Source organism: Lathamus discolor, chromosome 3 (assembly GCF_037157495.1).
Source record: "Lathamus discolor isolate bLatDis1 chromosome 3, bLatDis1.hap1, whole genome shotgun sequence".
NCBI classification, from domain to species: domain Eukaryota; kingdom Metazoa; phylum Chordata; class Aves; order Psittaciformes; family Psittacidae; genus Lathamus; species Lathamus discolor.
In genome coordinates, this window is record NC_088886.1 from 93,517,905 (window position 1) to 93,538,880 (window position 20,976).

The 20,976-nt window shown below is 44.3% G+C and overlaps 2 protein-coding genes across 3 annotated transcripts in view; one reads left to right on the plus strand and one right to left on the minus strand.

The window, feature by feature from the left end:
* Positions 1–1,119: 1,119 nt before the first annotated feature.
* Positions 1,120–20,121, minus strand: AP3M1 (adaptor related protein complex 3 subunit mu 1). Its single transcript, XM_065670651.1, has 9 exons — positions 19,863–20,121; positions 11,195–11,470; positions 10,286–10,457; positions 7,147–7,284; positions 6,353–6,438; positions 5,846–5,979; positions 4,974–5,181; positions 3,447–3,591; positions 1,120–2,175 (listed from the first exon to the last, which is right to left on the minus strand). The coding sequence occupies exons 2-9, from the start codon at positions 11,465–11,467 to the stop codon at positions 2,075–2,077; spliced, it is 1,257 nt and encodes a 418-aa protein (XP_065526723.1). The 5' UTR covers positions 11,468–11,470; positions 19,863–20,121; the 3' UTR covers positions 1,120–2,074.
* Positions 20,008–20,976, plus strand: part of ADK (adenosine kinase) — a 301,741-nt gene continuing 300,772 nt past the window's right edge. Inside the window, exon 1 of one of the 2 annotated variants that reach the window (XM_065670654.1) lies at positions 20,008–20,362. In XM_065670654.1, the coding sequence (XP_065526726.1) occupies positions 20,307–20,362 (56 nt within the window). In that variant the 5' untranslated portion in view covers positions 20,008–20,306. The remainder of the gene's footprint in view (positions 20,363–20,976) is intronic. The other variant, XM_065670653.1, reaches the window with a different exon arrangement.

The following is a 20,976-nucleotide window of genomic DNA, read 5'->3' on the forward strand; positions in this document are numbered from 1 at the left end:
TAATTCTTGCTGATGGTGATTTCCAGTGGTGTGCTGTGAAGTACAGATGCAAGCTTTTCCAGAGCTGGAAGCTTTTCCAGAGCCAGAAGCTTTGTGAGTGCTCCTCTGGTGCTGGTAGGGCTCATCCTGCAACTTGCTGAGTGAAGTGCTGGTGTGAAGGCCAGCCCGTTTTGATAGTGTATTATGTTCTGTATCAGTAATGGTATCAGTTGTAAAAGGAGATCCTGTTTTCCAGGCTGCTAACGCAGAGAGCAGCTCCACGTACACACAGTTAAGCTTGGGACACTATCAGTTACATCTGCAAAGATGATTCCTACTAACATTACTGGAACGGAATGAACCCATTTCCTGAGACATGAAGCAGAACTGTAGGATGAGTATTGAATTGATGGATGTTTCTTCAGTTCAAAAAGGCAGATTAGAAAGTTGGTAACTTGCAATGGCCAGTGTTGCGTCTACACAAAATGTAAGGCGTTCTTACAAGTGTTGTTTTATCTGCACTGATCTGCTGTTATCTCAGAAGTTCAAAATGATTGTCTGTGGCCAAAGTTTGCCCCAGTGGTATCACTGCAGTTACTGATGGAGAATTGATGCTCACGTATTTCCTTACTGGCTTGCTGACAGTGCTCAGATGGTTCCCCTCCTTTTTTTCAGACTGGATAATTTTTTGTCCCAGCATTTGACGTTTTGACTCCTGAATGAGTGGAGTTCCTGTTCTTCATCTGAAGCAAAGTTTTCACCTAATCAATTTGTAAACCAAACAGGGAAATAGATTCTCCAGTATCCTGCCCTTCTTTAATCTTTGAGTTTCCCACCCTACAAAGTACTGCCCAAAGGTGTGCTTTGAAACCTGGCAGGTACTGTGGGGCATGCTGGTTTAGAGAGATAACTCTGCTTCATCACTGTTGCCTTTGTCATGATCTAAACGTTACTTCTCCTTCATTACAAAAGGGAGCTTACCTGCTGTGCTCCTAAATGCCCCTTCTAAACTTCAAATAGCTTCACAGAAATCAAGTTCAGTAAAGAAGTAGCCAATGGCCATCATTTTATTGTTTCTTAAGTAGATGTCTCCTGCTTACGAGCATCACGAATTGTGCAAACATTTCACAAGAGAGGATGTATTTGCAGTAGAGTTCCCTTTATTTCATTAACATTAAAGCACACAACCATTAAATACACTTGACACTTCTACTGTGCTACCTAAAAAGCTACGCTCCAATGCACACATGGCACAAATCTGGTGGCATCCACTTGGAACAAGTTGAGCATCTACATCAAAGCAAAGGCATCACATAAAAAATAGACCTTACTCTCTGCAGTTGTATTCTTAAAAAAAATGACGGTGGTGATGAGACTGAATGGCAAGAAAGTGGATTACTGAAGCAACAATCACCTCCCAGATTTAATGCAGGATGTTATTTTTATCAGCTCATCTGCAGATGGCACAAATGAAGGCTGATTAAGGCAAATGCTTCTTAAGAAAGGCGATTTCTTGTAAACAAGGAAGTTATTTTTTTTTCTTCATCAGAAGCTCTTTCTCAGGAGTGATACTTGCTATATCCCAGGCCCCTGTGGGGGACCCTTGCCCCTCTCGCTGCTGCTCTGTTTCTGAAGGGGTTACATGATGCTTTGTGGGTTGCCAGCTTGCAGCTGGCTGCGAGAATAGCTGAGCTCTCTTTGCAGGTGGCTGCAGCAGCAAAATGTACTACCACAAGACTTCTCCGGTGACCTGTCTGGCCTTCAGAATGTGCTTGACCTCTGGGCTTTGGTATCTGACTGGCAGTGTAGTGTCTGTGGCATTTTGTGGATCACCTACACCAAACTATTCACCAGAACAACAATCCAGTAAAAAAAGAGTGAAGGTGTATTAGAAAAAAAGTACCTTAATTTAAAGCCATATTAAGAAAAACTAAGCTATGCTTTCATTTTAAGAGCTGCTGTGCACAAATGCTTTGATCCCAAACTAATCAGTGTCTGTTAATTAACTGGCACCTAATTAATAGCAAAGTAAGTCACTAAGCAGTGAATTTTTCTTTTTTTAAGGGGAATTTCCTCTTGGAAGTTGAGCAGCTTTTCATGTCCTCACTTGGAATTTTCCTGCTTTTGTAATGTATTTGACACCTTTAAAAGGCTTGTATTTCTCTCCATACATGTCTAGGCGATTCACTTTCAGTCCTGAAAAAGACAAAAACAAGCATGAAGTTAAAAGCAGAATGTGAGAAATCATGTCCCTCTGTTTATCAGTCCTGCTTTCTTGAAGCATGTCAGATCAGGTAGGAAGCTCATTTCCCTTCCTTTCACAAGTACATCTACTTTGAAAAGGCAGAGACCATTCCTGTCACCTCCTGGTAGCCGCCCTGGCAGGACAACAACTTCTTTGTGTTCTCCATGAACCAGCATCCTCCTTCCAGGGGCTCAAGTGAGTCTCATCTTGCACTGCTCCTGTACGCTGCCACTCGGTTCCAATAATGTAGGTGAAGCAAAGCACAAGTTCTAGAAATCTTCTCACCCTAAAGCATAACTGCAAGGATCAGCAATCCTTCTGCTACTAGTGACTGAGGAACACCAGCAACTATTACTTACCTAATGGTTTCAGGTTGTCCCCTGTGTTCTCACAGGTCCTTATCTCTGTTACCCAGCCATCAATCCACTATGTTTTGCTAGATTTCAACTAGAGGGTCACAAGTTTAAGAGGAAGCTGCAGGATTCTCTTCTTGCAGAAGAACTAATTGTTACTCAGCATAGTCCAGAAGCAAAAAGACCACAGCCCGGTACCTACCTAGAAAGGAACTATGTGTACTACCAGCAGTTCTCATCTACCACCTTCAGTCATCCTCCTTCTTTCCAGGCATGAGCCTTTGCTCTACTAGGGTGTTAATCCTGCAAAGCTTGCTTGCAGAAGCATTTTCCACAAGCATGATTTAACTGTTTGCAGACTGACGCCTTGCTTGCTTTAAATTTACTTTTGCACTTGCCCTATAGACTTCATTCTGATTTTACTTGCAGGTTGTTTTGAAGATGAAAACCTAACCAGCTCCAGGGGGAAAGAATAAAGAAGGGCATTCTTTAAAATTAATGGAGTTTTTTGACTGTTAGAAAGACCTTTAAAGGCACAAGGCTAAAGCTAGTCAAGGGCAGCATGCTAAATCATCATCTGTCACTCTTCACTGAAAGGATGAATTTGCATGTTTAGTGCACAAGTCAACAAAGAAAAGTCCATTCTGTACACTTTTCACAGTCTTTCTTGAGTAAAACAATTGGGAATTTACTATTCCCAGCAAGGGAGTCTTCCAGCAAGTCTGTCAGGTCTGGGTAAATCAGACTTTCCTGTTTTGGTAAGCTGACTCCAGATAAGCATCTCCAATTAAAAGATACAGTTTCCCACTTCAGTTCCTACTGCTATTCATTCCATCAGTACCGACTGCATATCACACTTGCTCACTCACCGGAAATTGCAAGCTGTTGTATCTTAAACTGGATGTTTAAACTGGGATTCTCCTCTGGCTTGGGGGCTCCAGACTGCAGGTTCACTAGGCCCTTCAGGTTTGGTAGCTTCTGAGGAGTAATTTTGCCAATGTCCCACGTTAACACCTTGTCAGGAAAGAAAGAACAGTAGTAGTAGGTTTCTAGGAAACAACCTATGAGGTCAAGCTCACGGCAAGCTTTTGGTTTGCAGGCTGGGTACAGAAAGCAGCCTGGTAGCCCGGAAAAGTACCGCACTGGCTGGGAGCTGGTATGGCCAGGGCTCCTGCAGGCTTGGTGACTTTTCTTCCCCGACGTTTCTTTTGCCCTGTGAGTGTTCCTTAGCACTTTATACATCTTGCTCCCTTAGTAGCAGTGATTGTTTCTGTTGCCTGACTGTGGGTCGTCTAGATACATGCAACAAGGAGAGGAATCAGCACAAAGGTCATAGGAACTTTATGAACATGAGAATGAGGAGGACAGGAGCAAGGTGCTTGGCACAGGAAGATGTTTAAGTTACAGTAACTTCCATAAGGGTCACTTGTTTCTATTGGTTCTTAACACTTTAAAGAAGGTACACAGAACCAAGTTGGCCCTCTACTCATCCACAAGAGGTTGTTTTTGTTCTTATCATAAACTGAAAATTGTCAATAAATGCAGAAACCCCTCAGTTCTCTCTACTTCTACAACCTTCTGCAGTTATAATCCACCTAGTTATCCCAGCTCTAAAAAGCACAGTATGCTTTACTTCTGCAGTAAGGAAAGGAGACTTCAAGTGTGAGGGTTTGTTTTGTGGTTTCGTTTTTAAAAGATCAAGGTCTGCCCTTTCAGAAACAAGATGTGGAGAGTTTTCACTTACAATTCAAATCAGTTGCTCACTGAGCTATTCCAGTGCTCAGAGCAGGGTGTCAGAGCCAGCGGAATGGTTTGGCTCAGGCTGCATTTCAGCAAAATGGTTCCTGGGTACTAAAAAGATTCAGGAGCCTCAGGACATTTAGGGCTCAAACCCCAGCTGAGAGGCAAGAAAGCAGGAATCCCAAGACAAAGTATTTCAGACCCTTTGTTCCCTTCCAGTGTGTCCTCAGGCAAATCTTTTGGAAGTTGTTTCTCATCTCCTGCTCCCTGTTTTTCTGGCTACCTGTTTTCAATTCTACTGCATTTTCTTCAGCTACGTTTGTTTTAAAGAACGTGGATTGCAGAATATACCATAGCTGAAATCACCAGCAAAATACTGCTGCATCCATTAAAGGAAAATATTCAGGGAGTGAAGAGGCAGAGGAAAAGAGAGGAAGGGAGAGGGGGGAAGCAAAGGGAGACTGATACAACCAGAAATCACAGCTGGTGTGTATCTAAGTTTGAAAAAGTAAATTTTCAAGACAAGAATTTAATTCTTAAACATACGCTGAAAGGAAAGTTTTCTGCCAAGTCTGGAAGGCTGCTCCAGCACTCTGCAGTACGTATGACTTGTTCTAATGCCACCTTAGATACTTAAATAGCAACTTCAGACTTACCTTAGTAACTGGGTCAAACGTATAGTTGCCCTGTGTAGCAGTAAGGTTCATATTAAGTACGGCCTTTGGCATGTGAACTGTCATGACAACACTTTCTACTGTTTTCCCCATATTCTGTTTTGGTCCAATGGTAACATCAAATCTTCCTGAAGAACTGTTTTCCTTAAAACTGATCATGTGTTTCACATACACAGGAATTGCCACCAAGCTGAAAAGAGAAAACAGTAGCTGAATGCATCTTGGCTACTTCTCTGCTTGATAAAAAAAAAGCTCTTTCTCATAAACCGTTCTTGTGCTTCTGGCAGGTATTCAAGTTAGAACCAGTTTGTTTCAAAAGTGAAAAGTGATATCCGGCTCTTCAACATCACTTCAGCTGAAACGATTTTATTAGCAGAGAATCACAGGGAAAAAAAGATTTTATTCTTAATCAGTGTCCTAATCTCTATTCCTCCATCTATGTTTTTTAAGTAATCTCACTGAGGCAACTCTCAGGACAGCCATCAGTCAAATCTGACTTGGCCTGCAGGTATCTGCAGTTTAGACTTTCTGCTTTATCCTTTTTATGAACACCCGAGTCCTCTGTGTATACAGAGACTTAGCCACGCAGCATCTAGGCAGCAACAACTACCAGGAATGAACAACCCTGTATTACTGTCATGTGGCTTATTCCACTGAGAAATGATTGCTGAGTATCAGCAGCTCACTGAAAAATTGTTTTCTTGTTTTAGCAGGGACAGAGCCACAGATGAGACAAAACCTGAGAATATGCGTTTTAGCAACAATGCAAACTCTCCCCATGACAAGAAGTCTGCAGTTCCTCAGATGGAAAGTGGTAGATGATGTATCCAAAGAACCAGTGTGTAGAAACGTACTTCTGCGAACTGACACGGTAGGAGATCAATCTGAAATTCCCATCTGGAGGAATAAACGAAAGGACTCTCTCCGACTCCCAGCGTTTGAACCGAATGCATGGATGGAAGCTGACGTCATCCAGCAGCCGTGGGTTCTGTAAGCAGCGGCAGAGTGGTAAGTGAAATCTTATTAGGTACCAGCAGCCTGAACTAGCTACTGAACTCCACACAATTCCTATTTCTTAAACTCTACCATTCCTAGCTATTTTCTGAGACATGTTACTGAGCCAGATGGATTTCCAGTCTGAACTGGTACAGGAGCTCCTCCTGTGAATGTACGTTTATGTACAGAGAAAAGCCATTCCAACTACTGAGCAATGCAGCAACTTCACAATATAATGCAACACTTAATTCTTCTTTATGTGTGACACACAAAGTAGTGATTGGACTCTTAAAATTGTTTAACTCTGATTACTAAGATATGTTAAGCATATATTTTGGGATTTTAATTGCTCAGGATTTATTTACCATGAAAGAAAGAGAAAGATCTGGCATTCCTGAGAGCTTAATACACGAATCAATGACACCTTGGATTTCTGCAAAGACTGTAGAACCTGAAGGGGAATAAAAAAAAAGAAGACAGTTGACTTAACATTATTATGAAAGGCCTAACAACTGTTGTGAGTGCAGCTAGAGGGCAGAGATGACATTTGCACAACACTGAAGAACATGCCAAGCACAGATAGGAAAGGTCATTGCAGTTACCTGTGGCCTGGGCGGCTCGCTAACATACAAGAGCCAGAGCAAATAGCTTGTCCCAAATAAGTTAATGATACTTGTGCCAGCTGTTACACAGGACTTGTACTGTATGTGCTTGAACTGGCTGCCAGCAATAGCAAATAAGAATTTCAGCATATGCAAACTCTGAATCTTCCTTTCTTTCATCCCTATCCTGTCTCCAGAAAACTAGCAAGTTGTGTAGTGGTGCAGGAACAATGGAAAGATCATTTTCTCATCACATTTAAAACTTCAAATATTTTTCTATTTGTATCTCTTGAGAGAGAATCAATATACAAACCAAACCCATCTAAGTACAGAGTATTTCTTGTGGATGTTCCTGAAGCAGCCTAGAGCATATTGCTGGTTTCAGATGAGCTGAAGAAGTTGGGGTATATCATTTAAAATTGTGTATTTCTATTTAAGATATGGATTCATGTATATAAAACACACAAAAAAGCCTTTGGACTGTATTCTCTCTAAACATCAGTAGCTAAATGTAAAAACATTGAACCAACAAAAATGAATTTTGCAAGGCATCTTACCTGATTTGTCTATAATTGCATCAATTTCTTCAACGACATCAAAATAGGCTTCATTGTTTGTATATTTTACTCCTGCTCTGCGCCAAGGAATGTTGGACAACTGTCCGGTGGGAAGCGTGTCACCTACATTACTACTGCCTTAAAAATGAAAAGAAACTCAAAATCGGTAATTAATTACAAGAGAGATGTTTCAACTGCCAAAATTAAGAATCAAAGCAAGATTTGCCTCCAGGAACTCCAGACTAGAGCCTGGACCACTAAATTTCATTCATGAGGTGACATGAATGCACTTTAAGCATGTGTCCAGACTTGCGGTTGCACAGCAAAATACAAGGCTCAAGACAGCAGGCACTTTGAGTGGGAGTAGGTATGGGGCTAGATACTGTGAAGGATTTCATCACTACAAGACATTACAGCTCATTGTGAAGGTCTTAAGCATGCTGCTTCCCCTTTAGAATAGAATCATAGAACAGTTAGGGTTGGAAAGGACCTTAAGATCATCTAGTTCCAACCCCCTTGCCATGGACAGGGACACCTCACACTAAACCATCCCACACAAGGCTTCATCCAACCTGGCCTTGAACACCGCCAGGGATGGAGCATTCACAACCTCCCTGGGCAACCGATTCCAGTGCCTCACCACCCTAACAGGAAAGAATTTCCTCCTTATATCCAATCTAAACTTCCCCTGTTTAAGTTTTAACCCGTTACCCCTTGTCCTGTCACTACAGTCCCTAGTGAAGAGTCCCTCCCCAGCATCCCTATAGGCCCCCTTCAGACACTGGAAGGCTGCTATGAGGTCTCCACGCAGCCTTCTCTTCTCCAGGCTGAACAGCCCCAACTTCCTCAGCCTGTCTTCATACGGGAGGTGCTCCAGTCCCCTGATCATCCTCGTGGCCCTCCTCTGGACTTGTTCCAGCAGTTCCATGTCCTTTTTATGTTGAGGACCCCAGAACTGCACACAATACTCCAGGTGAGGTCTCACGAGAGCAGAGTAGAGGGGCAGGATCACCTCCTTCGACCTGCTGGTCACGCTCCTTTTGATGCAGCCCAGGATACGGTTGGCTTTCTGGGCTGCGAGCGTACACTGAAGCCGGCTCATGTTCATTTTCTCATCGACCAGCACCCCCAAGTCCTTCTCTGCAGGGCTGCTCTGAATCTCTTCTTTGCCCAGTCTGTAGCTGTGCCTGGGATTGCTCCGACCCAGGTGTAGGACCTTGCACTTGTCATGGTTGAACTTCATAAGGTTGGCATCAGCCCACCTTACAAGCATGTCAAGGTCCCTCTGGATGGCATCCCTTCCCTCCAGTGTATCAACTAAACCACACAGCTTGGTGTCATCAGCAAACTTGCTGAGGGCGCACTCAATCCCACTGTCCATGTCAGCGATGAAGATTTGTCCTAAAAGTTTTAACTGGCTGCCTTCAGGGCTGATTTACTGATAGGATTTGTTATGAAGACCTGGAAGAAGCCTTAGGGAGGGCTTCCACACCTCTTGCTTGTTGTTAAGTGGAGGCTCTCACCCCTGGTACGCATCTGAGCTACCTCGTAGCAATATGACTGCCACGTCTACACTTGACCACGTGCCACATTGATCCAGGCCCTGGCCCACAGGCTTGACCTGTCTCAGTGTGACAGTCTGTCCTGGCAATCACTGAGCCGTAGGTGATTCTGTTACCTAATCATGACCCTGACCTGTTGGCTCAGCTTCTGGGCTCCTGTCCTGGGCTCAGCAGTAGCAGTCATTTTTCTCCTACCTAGTAGCTGGTGCAGTGCTGTGGTTCTGAGTTACCAGCTGGGCTTAAACCATGACAGTTCCTTAACAGTGATGGCACTGCCCCTGCCTATCTTGCTGTCACCTTTGGCTCCTGGTTCTTAATAACACCCAGTGTGAGAAAAGGGCCTCCTGAACTACCTAAAGTAAACTGGTTCTTATTTAAAAATGAAAAGAGAAAACAAATATCACTTCTGGGGCTTTGTGATCTTGGAATACCAGTATAGTGGAAACAACTTCCTCTGCTAGAACTAGGTCTCAGAACAGGGCCACAGCTCTTGCTTGCTTTTGCCCTTTAGCACAACGGAAGCGGTAGTGTGTCATGCAGCTTCATTTAGCGTCTGGCAGCCAGCAGCTACCATTTCTGCGCAACCTGCTGGGGGTATGCCCTTTCTTAGCAGGCAGAAAACAGATGTGTTCTTTTGAAACTCACACAGAAAAACCCCTGCCTGAAGTCCACCCTGGTGCTGTAACTCATGGGGGAGGAGTCGCAACCATTTCCTCACTCCCACTGTGTCTCTAAATGGGAGCAGTTGCTGTTTCTCTGCCTGTTCCTCTGTGGCCTCACAGGGTGCAGCAGCACCGCACAGGCTAGGCTGGCAGGCCACACAGGTGAGAGAGCTCTCATATCAAACCACACGTGCTACCTCAAAGACCAGCACCTCCGAGCACTACCTCTGTGTGGCCCTGCAGCCTACCTACCCTTCTCTAACACAGTGTGCAGCCAAACATCATGCATATCTTTGATCCCAAGTGACACCTCATGACTTACTACCCTTGCACCCACGTGCCACACATGCATATTCCACCAGCTCAGCTGACGGACATTTGGCCCTGTCAGTGCAGGACATACCCATTTCCAACAGCTTGAAAACAGCTCCAAACCTGATGGATGCTGATGGGGATGGGGAGAGGGAGGAGGCTGAGGACATGAGATTTGCTTCCCTTCATCCTATCTGTTCCCAGCCACCAAGGATTTATTAGATACCTCTCATATACCTTTCTATAATATTTCTTATAAAATATGTAACCTTCTCCAATGCCCTTCAGTTATTCAAGGCTTGGGGCTAGCTCTGTGCCAATCCCAGAGCACCTGTCTCCAGTATGTGCTGCCTGTGCTGAGAACTGGTATTGCTGAGGGACTTCAGCAGCTGTGGCTGGACCAGACAGTGCAAGGATATCAAAGGTGCCAAGCATAAACTCCAAATAAAGAGGAAGTCGGTTTTACCCAACTCTTTGTTGTGAGAAGTGGTGGACAGTGGCCTCCCTTAAAGATTCACACCAATATGATATTATTTTTCAGCCATGAGATACGATAGGATTTGGTTTTAGCCAGACACCACTGAAAACGATTTATTTTCGTACCTGTGATGGAGTTGACAACGGAGCGCAAAATTGTGGGAGGCTTAATCAGCTCCTTCAGTATGTTAGACTCTGTCGCCAGTGGAAAGCCATTGTCTAACATTTCTTCTAGAAGTTCATACACAATAACTACATTGTCCTTAATTGCAGTCTCAGAACATTCGCCGAAGTAATCCTGAACAAATCAGAGATTACAAAGGAGAGGATTTTTATTCCTGTTAAGATGCTTTACAGAAGTTTCTTTGGGGATTTTTTTGTGTTGGTTTTTGGTTTGGCTTTTTTTATTTCCAGAAACCCTCCAACATATCAAGGAATTTTAGTGCCTAAACTAACTACTTCTATAGTCTGATGGCATCATATATTAAGGTTATGTTTATTATCTAACTAGAAATAACAACAGTGTGGACAGTGAAATGACTGTAATCTGTTTTACTAGTATCTATGTACCAAAGGTTCTCCCACTTGTGAACTTTAACACATCTTCAGTTAGAAGACAGCTGTAAAATAAGGAGACTATCTTCTTGCAATGCTCTGTCTTCACAGAGGTTCCTTTATTTAGACTATTTGTGAAATAGGTTGAAAAGTTGACTCATGCTTTGCAGCTCTTTCCTCCCTACAGAGTGCTTCATGACTGCATGCTCCTTTTCATCTATATAACATGAACAGTACAAAAGCTTACAGAAGAAAGACAAAGTGGGATTTGGGTTTTAGTGCATGTGCACTGGTAAACTGTGAATCAAATGAATACACAAACCAGACCTTTTCCTTTGTACTCTGTAAACCAGTGCCTGACTTAAAAATTGCAAAGGGGAAACTCACTGACAGGGGGTTTATTACTTTTCTTTAAAAGTAGTTTAGACACAAGTTCCCTTGGAGTGATTTAAATTTTAAAATCATTTAATGGTGACAAACCTGGAAAGTATCTGCTACTCGGTGCAGAAATTCAATTACAAAGAGTGGTGGCACTTCTGTCTGTATGACAGACACAAAGAAGATTTTATCCCTATAGATGCTGATGAGGTAGTGATGTGGCGTTGAAATGACAGGAGGCACATTCTCAACATCGATTGCTTTCTCCTGAGCTTCAAAGAAATAATCACACACAGATTGGCTCACAACGCTCTTCCAGTGCTTCTCCAGGAATATATCACCAGAACAGTTTATAAGAAACAGGCTGTGGATCATTTTCTGTTGGAAACACATTCAAAGAAGTTAAAATAAACAAAAGGATACAAGGATTGACATCACTTCTCCCAGATTCCCCTTCTTACGACAGCTATTCTTAATTAACTTGCACTGTGAATTTAAGAAAAAGGTTTGCTTTGCTGCTTTTCTTTACATAGAGGAATGTTCCACCACAAAACATTTCACAGTGGATCAAATCACTAACATACCACAAAGTAAGCAAGAAGCCAGCACCCTGGATTTCCACTTTCATCCCTATTTGGAATTTGTAATTTATTTCTTAAAGAAAAGCTGACTCTCATGAGTTGGCACTCACTTAAACATGTTTGGCAATGTGTAAGGGTAACTTATACATAGTTTCCTGTATCACATACATAAAGTTTCCTATAGCAGGAGGAGCTTGCGTAACGCTGACACACATAACTAAGAATTGCACTATCTTAAAGATACAGCTCTTTAGCTTGTCAGCTTTCAGCTACTGAACTAGAAAAGTGGGTTTTATTTGCTGGCTGATTAGTCTTTTACTTACGATCTATGCCAAGTTGCACTTGGATTAAAGGTTGGAATTCATTAGAAGTACACAAAACTAGGAATTTAAATGTGATTTAATGAATAGAATTGCCTCAAATGTGCTGGACACACATGAAATATGTTTACATAAAATATTTTATATAACTTACTCATGGAAAAAAAGGACTATGAACTACAGATAAGGAATGTAACTGGTTTTTCTTATATCTTTAAAGATTTACAAATACCATGCCTCAGCCAGTGATCCTTCACTTACTCATGGGACAAGAAGCTTAACTGCCTTTTTTAAAAACTAATTCCCAGTCTATTTCTCAGCTTCCAATGGGACAGTAAGTGAACTGCATTGTTGATTCAAATGAAATGAATGAACTATTTTCTCCACATCTACAGAAGAGACAAATGCCATCAGACTTCAGCTGCTCTCTTTAGCCTTTACATGAGACAGATATAATGCTTTGGCTGACCCGCTGCATAACCATCCTCTGATAAAAATAAGGTCCAAGTTTAAACTCGGGCTTAGAACACAAGCCAAACAAACTGCAACCTGAGCACTGGCTCCTCAAGGTGAAAATACTCTGGTACTTATATCCTGCACAATTTCATTCTGTAGTTGAAGAAGCTGCCCCTATGATTGGCTATTCGACCCTTTGGCCTTCCAGGTATTCATCTGAGCAGGTCTGTGGCTCCTCAATTACCTATATTAGGAAATCAGTCCAGTCATAAATTGATGCAGAAAAAGGAGTTTCTGGTCAGATGAGCTTCCTGATGAAAGTTATTACACTGCAAGGTAGTGCGACAGCTGGTGCAGAGGAGCTGGTAGAAATGGGCAGATGACAGCAACAAAGATACCCTGAAGTTTATCTAGCCTTTGGACGAACTCAAACATGATTGGGAAGAGACCAGTTACTGGGCGTCCCACCTTGAAAGAAGAAGACTACCATCAACTCTGCATGTCCAAGAGAAGCCAGATACCCCTACCAAAAACCTATCATAGTTTTCATTAATCTTAGGATGTTTGGCCATGATCATGCCATAAAATGCAGGGAAAATTTGCTCCTTTGTTAATGTTAAGTCTGGCACGCAAATATGAAGATGGCACAGAAGCATCTGGATGTAAATGGCCCAGCTGCGTGGAGTTTTTAAGAAGTCCAGACGCTGTATAAACTGTAAAGCCTCATTCCAAACCACTGGAATAAGGGCTTAGCTCCATCCAGATTGAGCTGTTGTTGCTGTGTCTGAATCTAAACTGCCCAGAATACTAGGCTGACCTCCCAACATACCTGTAACACTGAAAAGTGATCTGGCCCTGCAGATCTTGACAAAACAAAAGTATGTCTTCCAAAGCACACCACAGAAGGTGAAAAAAGACTGCTAAAGAAGGTACTTACTATGCTATTTCCCTCCACCTAGACTGCAGATGTGGGAAGGGGGCCAAGATCCAGCTTTTCAAATTCTAAACTCCTTCACATGCATGACAGCAATGTGGTCATCCTCACTGGGGCCTTGCCAGGTCTTAGATACCTCCTGATATGAGAACACTGCCTTTGGTGGTAGACACAAGACCACCAATAGTCAAAATGTGGACAGAAAAACCCAACTAAGATATATGGCGTATAAGAGGAAGTTCTTTTGGAAACTGATTGCTAATTTGTTTAAGAGTGGGAAAGGAAACAAAGCTACAAAGTGTCATTGCATGTTTCTACTGTATCTCTGCAAGACCACATTAATCTCCAATTTACTGTGTTAAAAATTGGACAATTTTGATACTGTGAGCACAGTATTCTTGTAAAGGAGCCTTGACACAATTGCTTTAATCCAGTTCAACTAATAAGTTCTGAATTTAGCCAATGTTGAACAGTAAACCCCTCCAAAATCTCCTGGATAGTCACACCGTGGCAGCAAGTATAATCAACCACTGAATGTCAGTATTGTTCCACACCAAGACAGCCCAAACATATGAAGGTGATCAGCTATACAGCTTAGAATAGTTCTCTGTACATTTTAACACAGATACAATAGCATATCTGTTAGCAAATATAAGACCGAATCCCTAGTAAATGCATACAACGCTGCACAGGAGGGTTTCAGTACAACCAGTACCAGTACGAGTCCGTTTCCAGAGGACCTGATATACAGCCCACCGTGGAGAAGCTACGCTGGCCTGCAGGCAGCTTCCAGTGATACTCTCACGGATACATGTGACAGTGTTTTTAAGCCCTCACAGTTGTTCTGCTGTTAACGCTCATACAGATTTTACTGATCAGAAATTATTGCGCTTGTCATAATATACTTTTAACAAGCACAGCCATGCAGCAGGCTAATATAACACCTGAACGCAGCCACTTCATTCTACTGTGCACACTGCAAGCTCTTCATGCAAAAATGGCTGTGTTAGCCAGGCCTCTTCTTTTGCCACAGCTGTACTTAGGATGTAAGCCTGTGACTTGATACGCAGTCGACAGAGGGCATGGGTAGCCAGAAAGGGCAATAGCATTGGACCACTGCACCTATTTACTCACCTGCCCCAAGCTGCCCAGGTACCCGCTGTGTTCATACAAGTGTTTGCATAGCCTCATGGTCAACTGGAGTGCATGCCAATCCAGGGGACCATGCTTAGCAGATTCCAGCTTTATTCTGCTTCTAACATTAAGAGTTCCCTTAAAACCCCCTCACATACTCCCTTCCTCTTTCTCAAGTTTTGGCAGTACATTACTTTGCTGCTAATTTGATGTGCTCTGGAAAACTGAAGCTCTCTGCTTGCAGCTGAAGTACAGAGTACACAAGCACTGCCTCATCAGTCAGTGGGCAGCTCAGTTTGTTTGCTTCCCAGTGCTGACTATGATAAAGAAGCTCTTACAGCAGTGGGAGCACCAGTCTTATTATATGCAAGACTAAGTAATTTTACTTATCCCACACAGTGTCAAGCAATTGGCACCAGCCAATTAAAGATGGATTTCAAGTTGGATATCTTACAACTGGTACTGCTACAAAAATATCTTATGTAAGCTATTATTTAACAAAAATAACTCACAATGCTCCCAATACTGAAGACTTCCCTGTTACTCTTTTTTAGTACCAGATTTCACTTCACACATGTAGACATCCCTGAATTCATTTCTCAGTACTCTCTGTTTCACCAGAACATTAGATTTGCAAAGAAAAAGAAATATTAAAAAATGCTGAACACAACAATTCAATCTAGTAACAGTCAGATTCCTCACACCAATAGGTCAAGCTAATACTCGTGGCCAAACAGCAAAGCATGTTACGAGCTGCAGCACTTTGAGGGTAAAGGTCTTGAATCAAAGATTGTAAGTTAAAAAAAACCAGTAGCAAAAGCACATCACCAAAATGTAAGAACCGTGAGAGTACCTGTGCAGCAGCATACACATACACTGCTTTGAGGTGGCAGCATAAAACCACTCCATGGTGTGCTTGTAGGACTATTTCAAAAGGATATGTTTTCCCCCCACTCTGCTTTTAGGCCTAAGAAGCAGATTGAAGACCTATGTGGATTATTATTGCTTTCTTTAGTCCTCAGCAAGCCATTCAAGCTCATTTTTACAAGGCTGACAGCCTTCCATACTATTGCCTGACTGAAAGCCATCTTACAGGCACTGCACCAACAAGGAGGCCAGCAGAAGTTTTGCAGCTTCTCAGACTTCCTATCTGACACACAAAATTCCAAGTCATTCTTTGCAGTCACTTCTTTCCTACCAGAATATGAAGTCTTCACAGAAGAACTAAATATTTTAACTAAGGCGCCTTCAATATGCTCTTTCCAAGCCTGTATCTTTTCTGTTGATTAAATTGGGGTTTTGCAGCGTGACTATTTTCTCAGTCTCTTGGCACAGAAACATCTGGACCGAAGTCACAGCAGGCTCACAAGACAAAAGCAGAGCTCATTGGCAAGAGGGAGAAGCTGTGAGCATGGGAAAAAGACCTGATTGCACATGCTTGTTCTTAGCTACAATTAAGTACTCTGAAATGTAATTAACACAGAAATACTGTTAGCAGCTGTTTTTCCATAACAATGAGCTGAGTTACAGACAAAGCTCTGAAAACCAGGAAGTGAGGAATTTATCACTGACCTCTGCAATGCCCTTCAGAGCATGCAAGAATGACTGAAAATGGCTTAAGATGGGATCATCACTGGGAAAGTATTCCACAACTTCCCATGTTCTCTGTATTTGGCATAGCTTCTCTGAAGGGTGGAAGGATTAGTGCGGATGGACTATCTGAGCCTCTGTTCTGTATTTGTGGAAATGAACTTCTAGTGACAAGCAAATGGAAAGTAACCAAATGCATAAAGTAATCTGGAGAAACAAAGAAGCTAAAACAGGCAGCTCTATTTTGAAGTTAGTATTTTTGTCACAAGCAGCTGGCCGGTAGTTTAGCTTTTTCCTATAAAATCAAGATGTGTCACAAATGTTCCACAGCTGTGGCAAAACCTCTCCTCCCCACCACCCCAGCCCCATTCACCAGCTTTTAAAACAGCAAACCTGACGAAGGAAAACCAGCTCTGAACATGGACTTGACACAACATGAGAAGCTGTGATTCAAACTGATACACTCAGAAGTCTCAGATTTTACTAAAATGGAATGCTCTGTAATTTCAGTTTTTTAAGGCTTCTATCACTGTTAACATATCTTACCGCTGCTGCTCAAGTGTCATTAATCTTTTTACTTGTAGGATGCCCAAGGCTTAGGCATCTGCATATTAAAGTAAAAACATTTTTGCAATCCTTCTTAAGAACTGCCTGGTGTTTCTCTCTATAGTAAAGCAAAACTCCCATCATCAAATCAGCTCTGTCTAACTTAACACAATGAAGTGCTTGTGTCTGTACAATTACTTAGCTGTGTATTTTACCAGCAAGATCATCCCTATTAAAGACTAAACATTTGGCTTCCCAGATGCTCAGTATACATTTATTTACCTTTGCTCTAATTTAAAACACTGATAGTAAGTTTCTGGAATTGTTTTTAAAAGGAAGTAGTCCTCTGAGAATACTCTGAAGTAATCTTAAATCAGTGTTTGGTATCCATAAGAGAATTTCAAACTTCCTCCATGCTTCTACCAATAGCAATCACAGCCTGCATAAGAATCTGTGCAGCATTTCATCTACTGACTGATGAACTTTCCAATAATACATTTGCATGGAGCCTCTGTTCAATTTAGCTCCACTATAAATCTTCTAATTGCTGGCAAGATAATTCCATCTCTTGCCAAGAGAACAATCTTAGATCCTGAAAAACTGCAGTTCCCCTTGGGTCCTGAAAGAACAGAAAGCTTCACTGTAGAAGCTGAAAAAGCAAGAGATTCTTATTCAAAAAAAACCCCACCAAAAACATAAGCCCCCCAAAACCTCCATGGAAACAATTAAAAATTCATTGCTAAAACTACATTTTTATATGAAAATGGAACATTTCTAACACAATTTCCATCTGAATCAGCTGCTTCAGGACTGCTAAGGAGCCACTTGAGACATTTCCTCTCTGAAAGCAGTAATGAACAGATAGAAAGGATCAAATGGACACAGGTAAGGTATCTTGTCACACATTTACTGTTAACTATCAACGGGATTTTCAAGAACAGGCTGCTAATTAGGCTCATATTCCAGCCAATCCAGAAATCTTAATGACCAAGGCAGCAGGATGTGATCATAGGATATAAAAGTTCATCTCAGTAGTTCTTTGGGAAGACGTTTTCCATCATGCTTCCTTCAGTAAGTGTAGCGGCCAGAGCGACAGTGCTACCAGCTTTACACTGCTGTTTTTCACAGGCTCTATTTTAAGAAGCACTCAAGGTTCCAGAAAGGACAAGCATAGAGCCAAAGAGCCATGCACTACTGAAATACCAGATCAAAGCCATTAAGTACCACTGGACCCCTGCTGTGAATGACAGCTCCTACTAATGTGCATGCACTCTGCCACAACTAGGCATCTAACTATTTTTTACCCCCTTCTCTTCCATGAGAAAACAGCTGAGCAGCACTCTTCAATTATTCCATCTTACATTAACAAAATCAGGCTCCCAAATACCAAGTAGTTCCTGTTAAAAAAGCAGCCTCTCATGCACTATGTTAAATGAGCATAAAAGATGTCATTTTCTGTATATCAACTAAGTTTTGGAAGTTATATGGGAAACTCTAAGTTGGGTGAAAAAATCAAAGCGAATTAAGAGGAAGGAACTTAACATTTTAAAAAGGTTTAATTTGGTTTCTTCCCATTATTACAGCCATGAAGTACAGCTGCCACTTGTCACCTGCTGTTCAGACCTCTCTATCTCAAGGGCTTCAATTTCTCTTCCATGAATCCTCATGACAAGGTTTCTGCTTAAGATTCTTAATGCAGAACTGCTTGAAAGAAGAGCTTTGTTTGAAAAGGTAACTGGCACTTGGCTGGTGCATAGCTATTTTGCACAACAGGAAACTTTATTTCAGGATAAGGACGGCAAAATTAAGCACTAGAGGGCATGGAGTGGTCTTAATGTTTAATTTGTCATCTGCAAGGAATTTTCAGGTATGTGTGCTGAAATGGGAAAGAATGTGCTTGTCCCATTATTATTTCATAAACCCAGGTTTGCTTGTGTTTTTGAGTTAGCACCCAACACACCACAGATTAAATTCTAGACATTCACAGCGAAATACTGTTCAGATGTTTGGTTTGGGTTTTTTTTTTCCTCCATAAATGAGAACCTATGTACAACTTACAGCTGCTGGGAACTGCCAGCTGAATCATTCTGATAGTGGCATAGTCAGGTTTTTTTTGCAAAACATTTCTTCCATCATTTTACCGCTTGCATGAGTAATTTAATTTGCTTGTGCTTTTCTTGCAAAATAGCTTTTCCTAACCTACACAGCCTTCTAATGAATGAGTTTTCATTATTCAAGTATGATTTTTGCCTGGTTGTTTACCCAATAGCTATGATGAAGCTATCCCTCCAGTGTGACTAACATCTAACGGGTAGAAGTCATTCATCAGACTGAAAAGATGGTGAATGCATTGCTACTTCAAAGTACATTACCACCGAAACAAAAGAAAAAAGAGACGTCCTCTGCTCAATTATGCTGTTAGATAGTGAACGGGGCAGAAGCGATATGCGATGCACAGTGGTGGATGATAATGGATTAATTTCCAGCGCATATTATGCAAACCTACACTCACAGGGCCCCTTGCAAATTAAGCAAGAGCAGTATGACCAGAACCACCATGTTTGCAGCAATGCTGCTACGGAAGACTGAGGAGAACTGGGTGCTACCTACCCCTCCTGGTGTGGCTTTGCCGCAGGTTTTGCAGGTAGACTTGGAACAGCAGTTCCTGCATCGTCCCTCCTGCAGGCCCCGGGCTATCGCCAGTAAAAACTGAGCTAACCCACCACCCTCATCATTACTTGAGAGAACACCCCATGCTGCCCCCCGGGGTTAGGACCCCGCTCCTAGGAGAGCTCAAGGCAGGGGCAGCCGAGGCCCCGCGCACCCGCGGCTCAGCACACACAGCGTTATTCTGCACAGGCACCTGCTTCCGGAGAACAGTTTATTCAGACAACGGACTGATTCTGTGTTTAAACGGACACCGAACAATGGGAACGAACGCAGGCAAACCGGGAAGTCCCGGACTGCCGGGGCAGCGTCCCACCACCACCACCACCGACTGGGCTGTCGTCCCTGTAGGACTCCGGCCACCCACAACTGCCGGCGGCTGCGTTAGGCGCCGAGCACGGGCGGCTCCCGCCCGGCAGGGATTTCGCGGCTGCCGCCGAGGCCCGCCCCACCACCGCGACCGCCGTTTCCCCCGAGCACGGAAGCTCACAACCCGCGGTCAGGCTGCCCTTAGCGCCCCGGGCCCCCGGCGCCCCACATACCTCCCCCGGCCCGGTGCGGCCCGTCCCGCTCCGGGGGCAGCGGCCAAGATGGCGGCGAGGCCCGGCAGCGCGAGGGGCCGCCCCCCGGCGGCGGTGCGGGCGGCCGGGGCGCTGCCTGAGCAGAGCGGCGAATAACGGGCGTCCCCCACAGGCAGGCCCCCCAGTCCCGCTGCCGCGGACTGCCGCCAGCCGCCCGCAGGTGCCCCTCTGCCTCGGCGTGGGGCAAGGGCACGGGGGCTGCCTCCAGACGCTAGAGCCACCCGGGCGGGCGGCGCGGAAGCGCACCGCCGGGCAGGAGCGAAAGCCGGAGCGGCCTCCCCTCCCCGTCAGGCGGCCGCCGGCCCCCTCGCCCCCGCCCCCCGGTGGCGGTGCCGGCGCCGGCGTGGTCGCGGGGCGGGCCGAGCCGAGGTGAGCGGAGCGCGCCGCACGCCGCCCAGCGCGAAGATGGCAGCGGGGGAGCCGCAAGCCAAGAAGCTCAAGCTGGAGCAAAAGCAGCTGAGGTAACGGGCGGCGGGGAGCGGGGGAGCTCTTCTTCGCAGAAGGAGCCCTTGCGGATACCGAAGGGTTGCCGGGTGCCTCCCGGTGTAGGACGAGACACGTGTCGTCGCGGTGCGCGGTCAGTCACACCGCGGGCATCCCGCTGGGCTGGGCGCGGGGCTGTGCGGGCGGCCCCGCAGTGAGACCGCGCTCCCCACCGCCGTGCTGGTGGCCGCCCCACAGGTACCGCTGCCGGGCCCCGGGCTCTGCTCGGGGACGCCGCCGGGCTGGACGCTCCGCAGCCGGAGCAGCGGCCGGCGGGAGCCTCCGGTGCCGCGCTGCCCTGTGTGCGGGGCCCTCGCTTTGCTTCGGGATCCGTCAGTGAGAGTGAGCTGCTGAGCACCGGGACGGGGTGGTGCGGTGAAGTGGAACAGCGCCGGCACTTGGGTTGTCACCCCGTGTGCTTCTGAAAGTATCCCCGAAAGACACGATTAGCAATCCGCGAGGGGGGTCTGTTTCCCCGGTACACGGGAATATGGTTATCGAAAAATCCTCGTTAACAGAGATGTTTTCTTCAGGGCACGTGGAATATTTAAAAATGTTTTCTTGTTGAAATAATCTGTGACATCTGCGATAT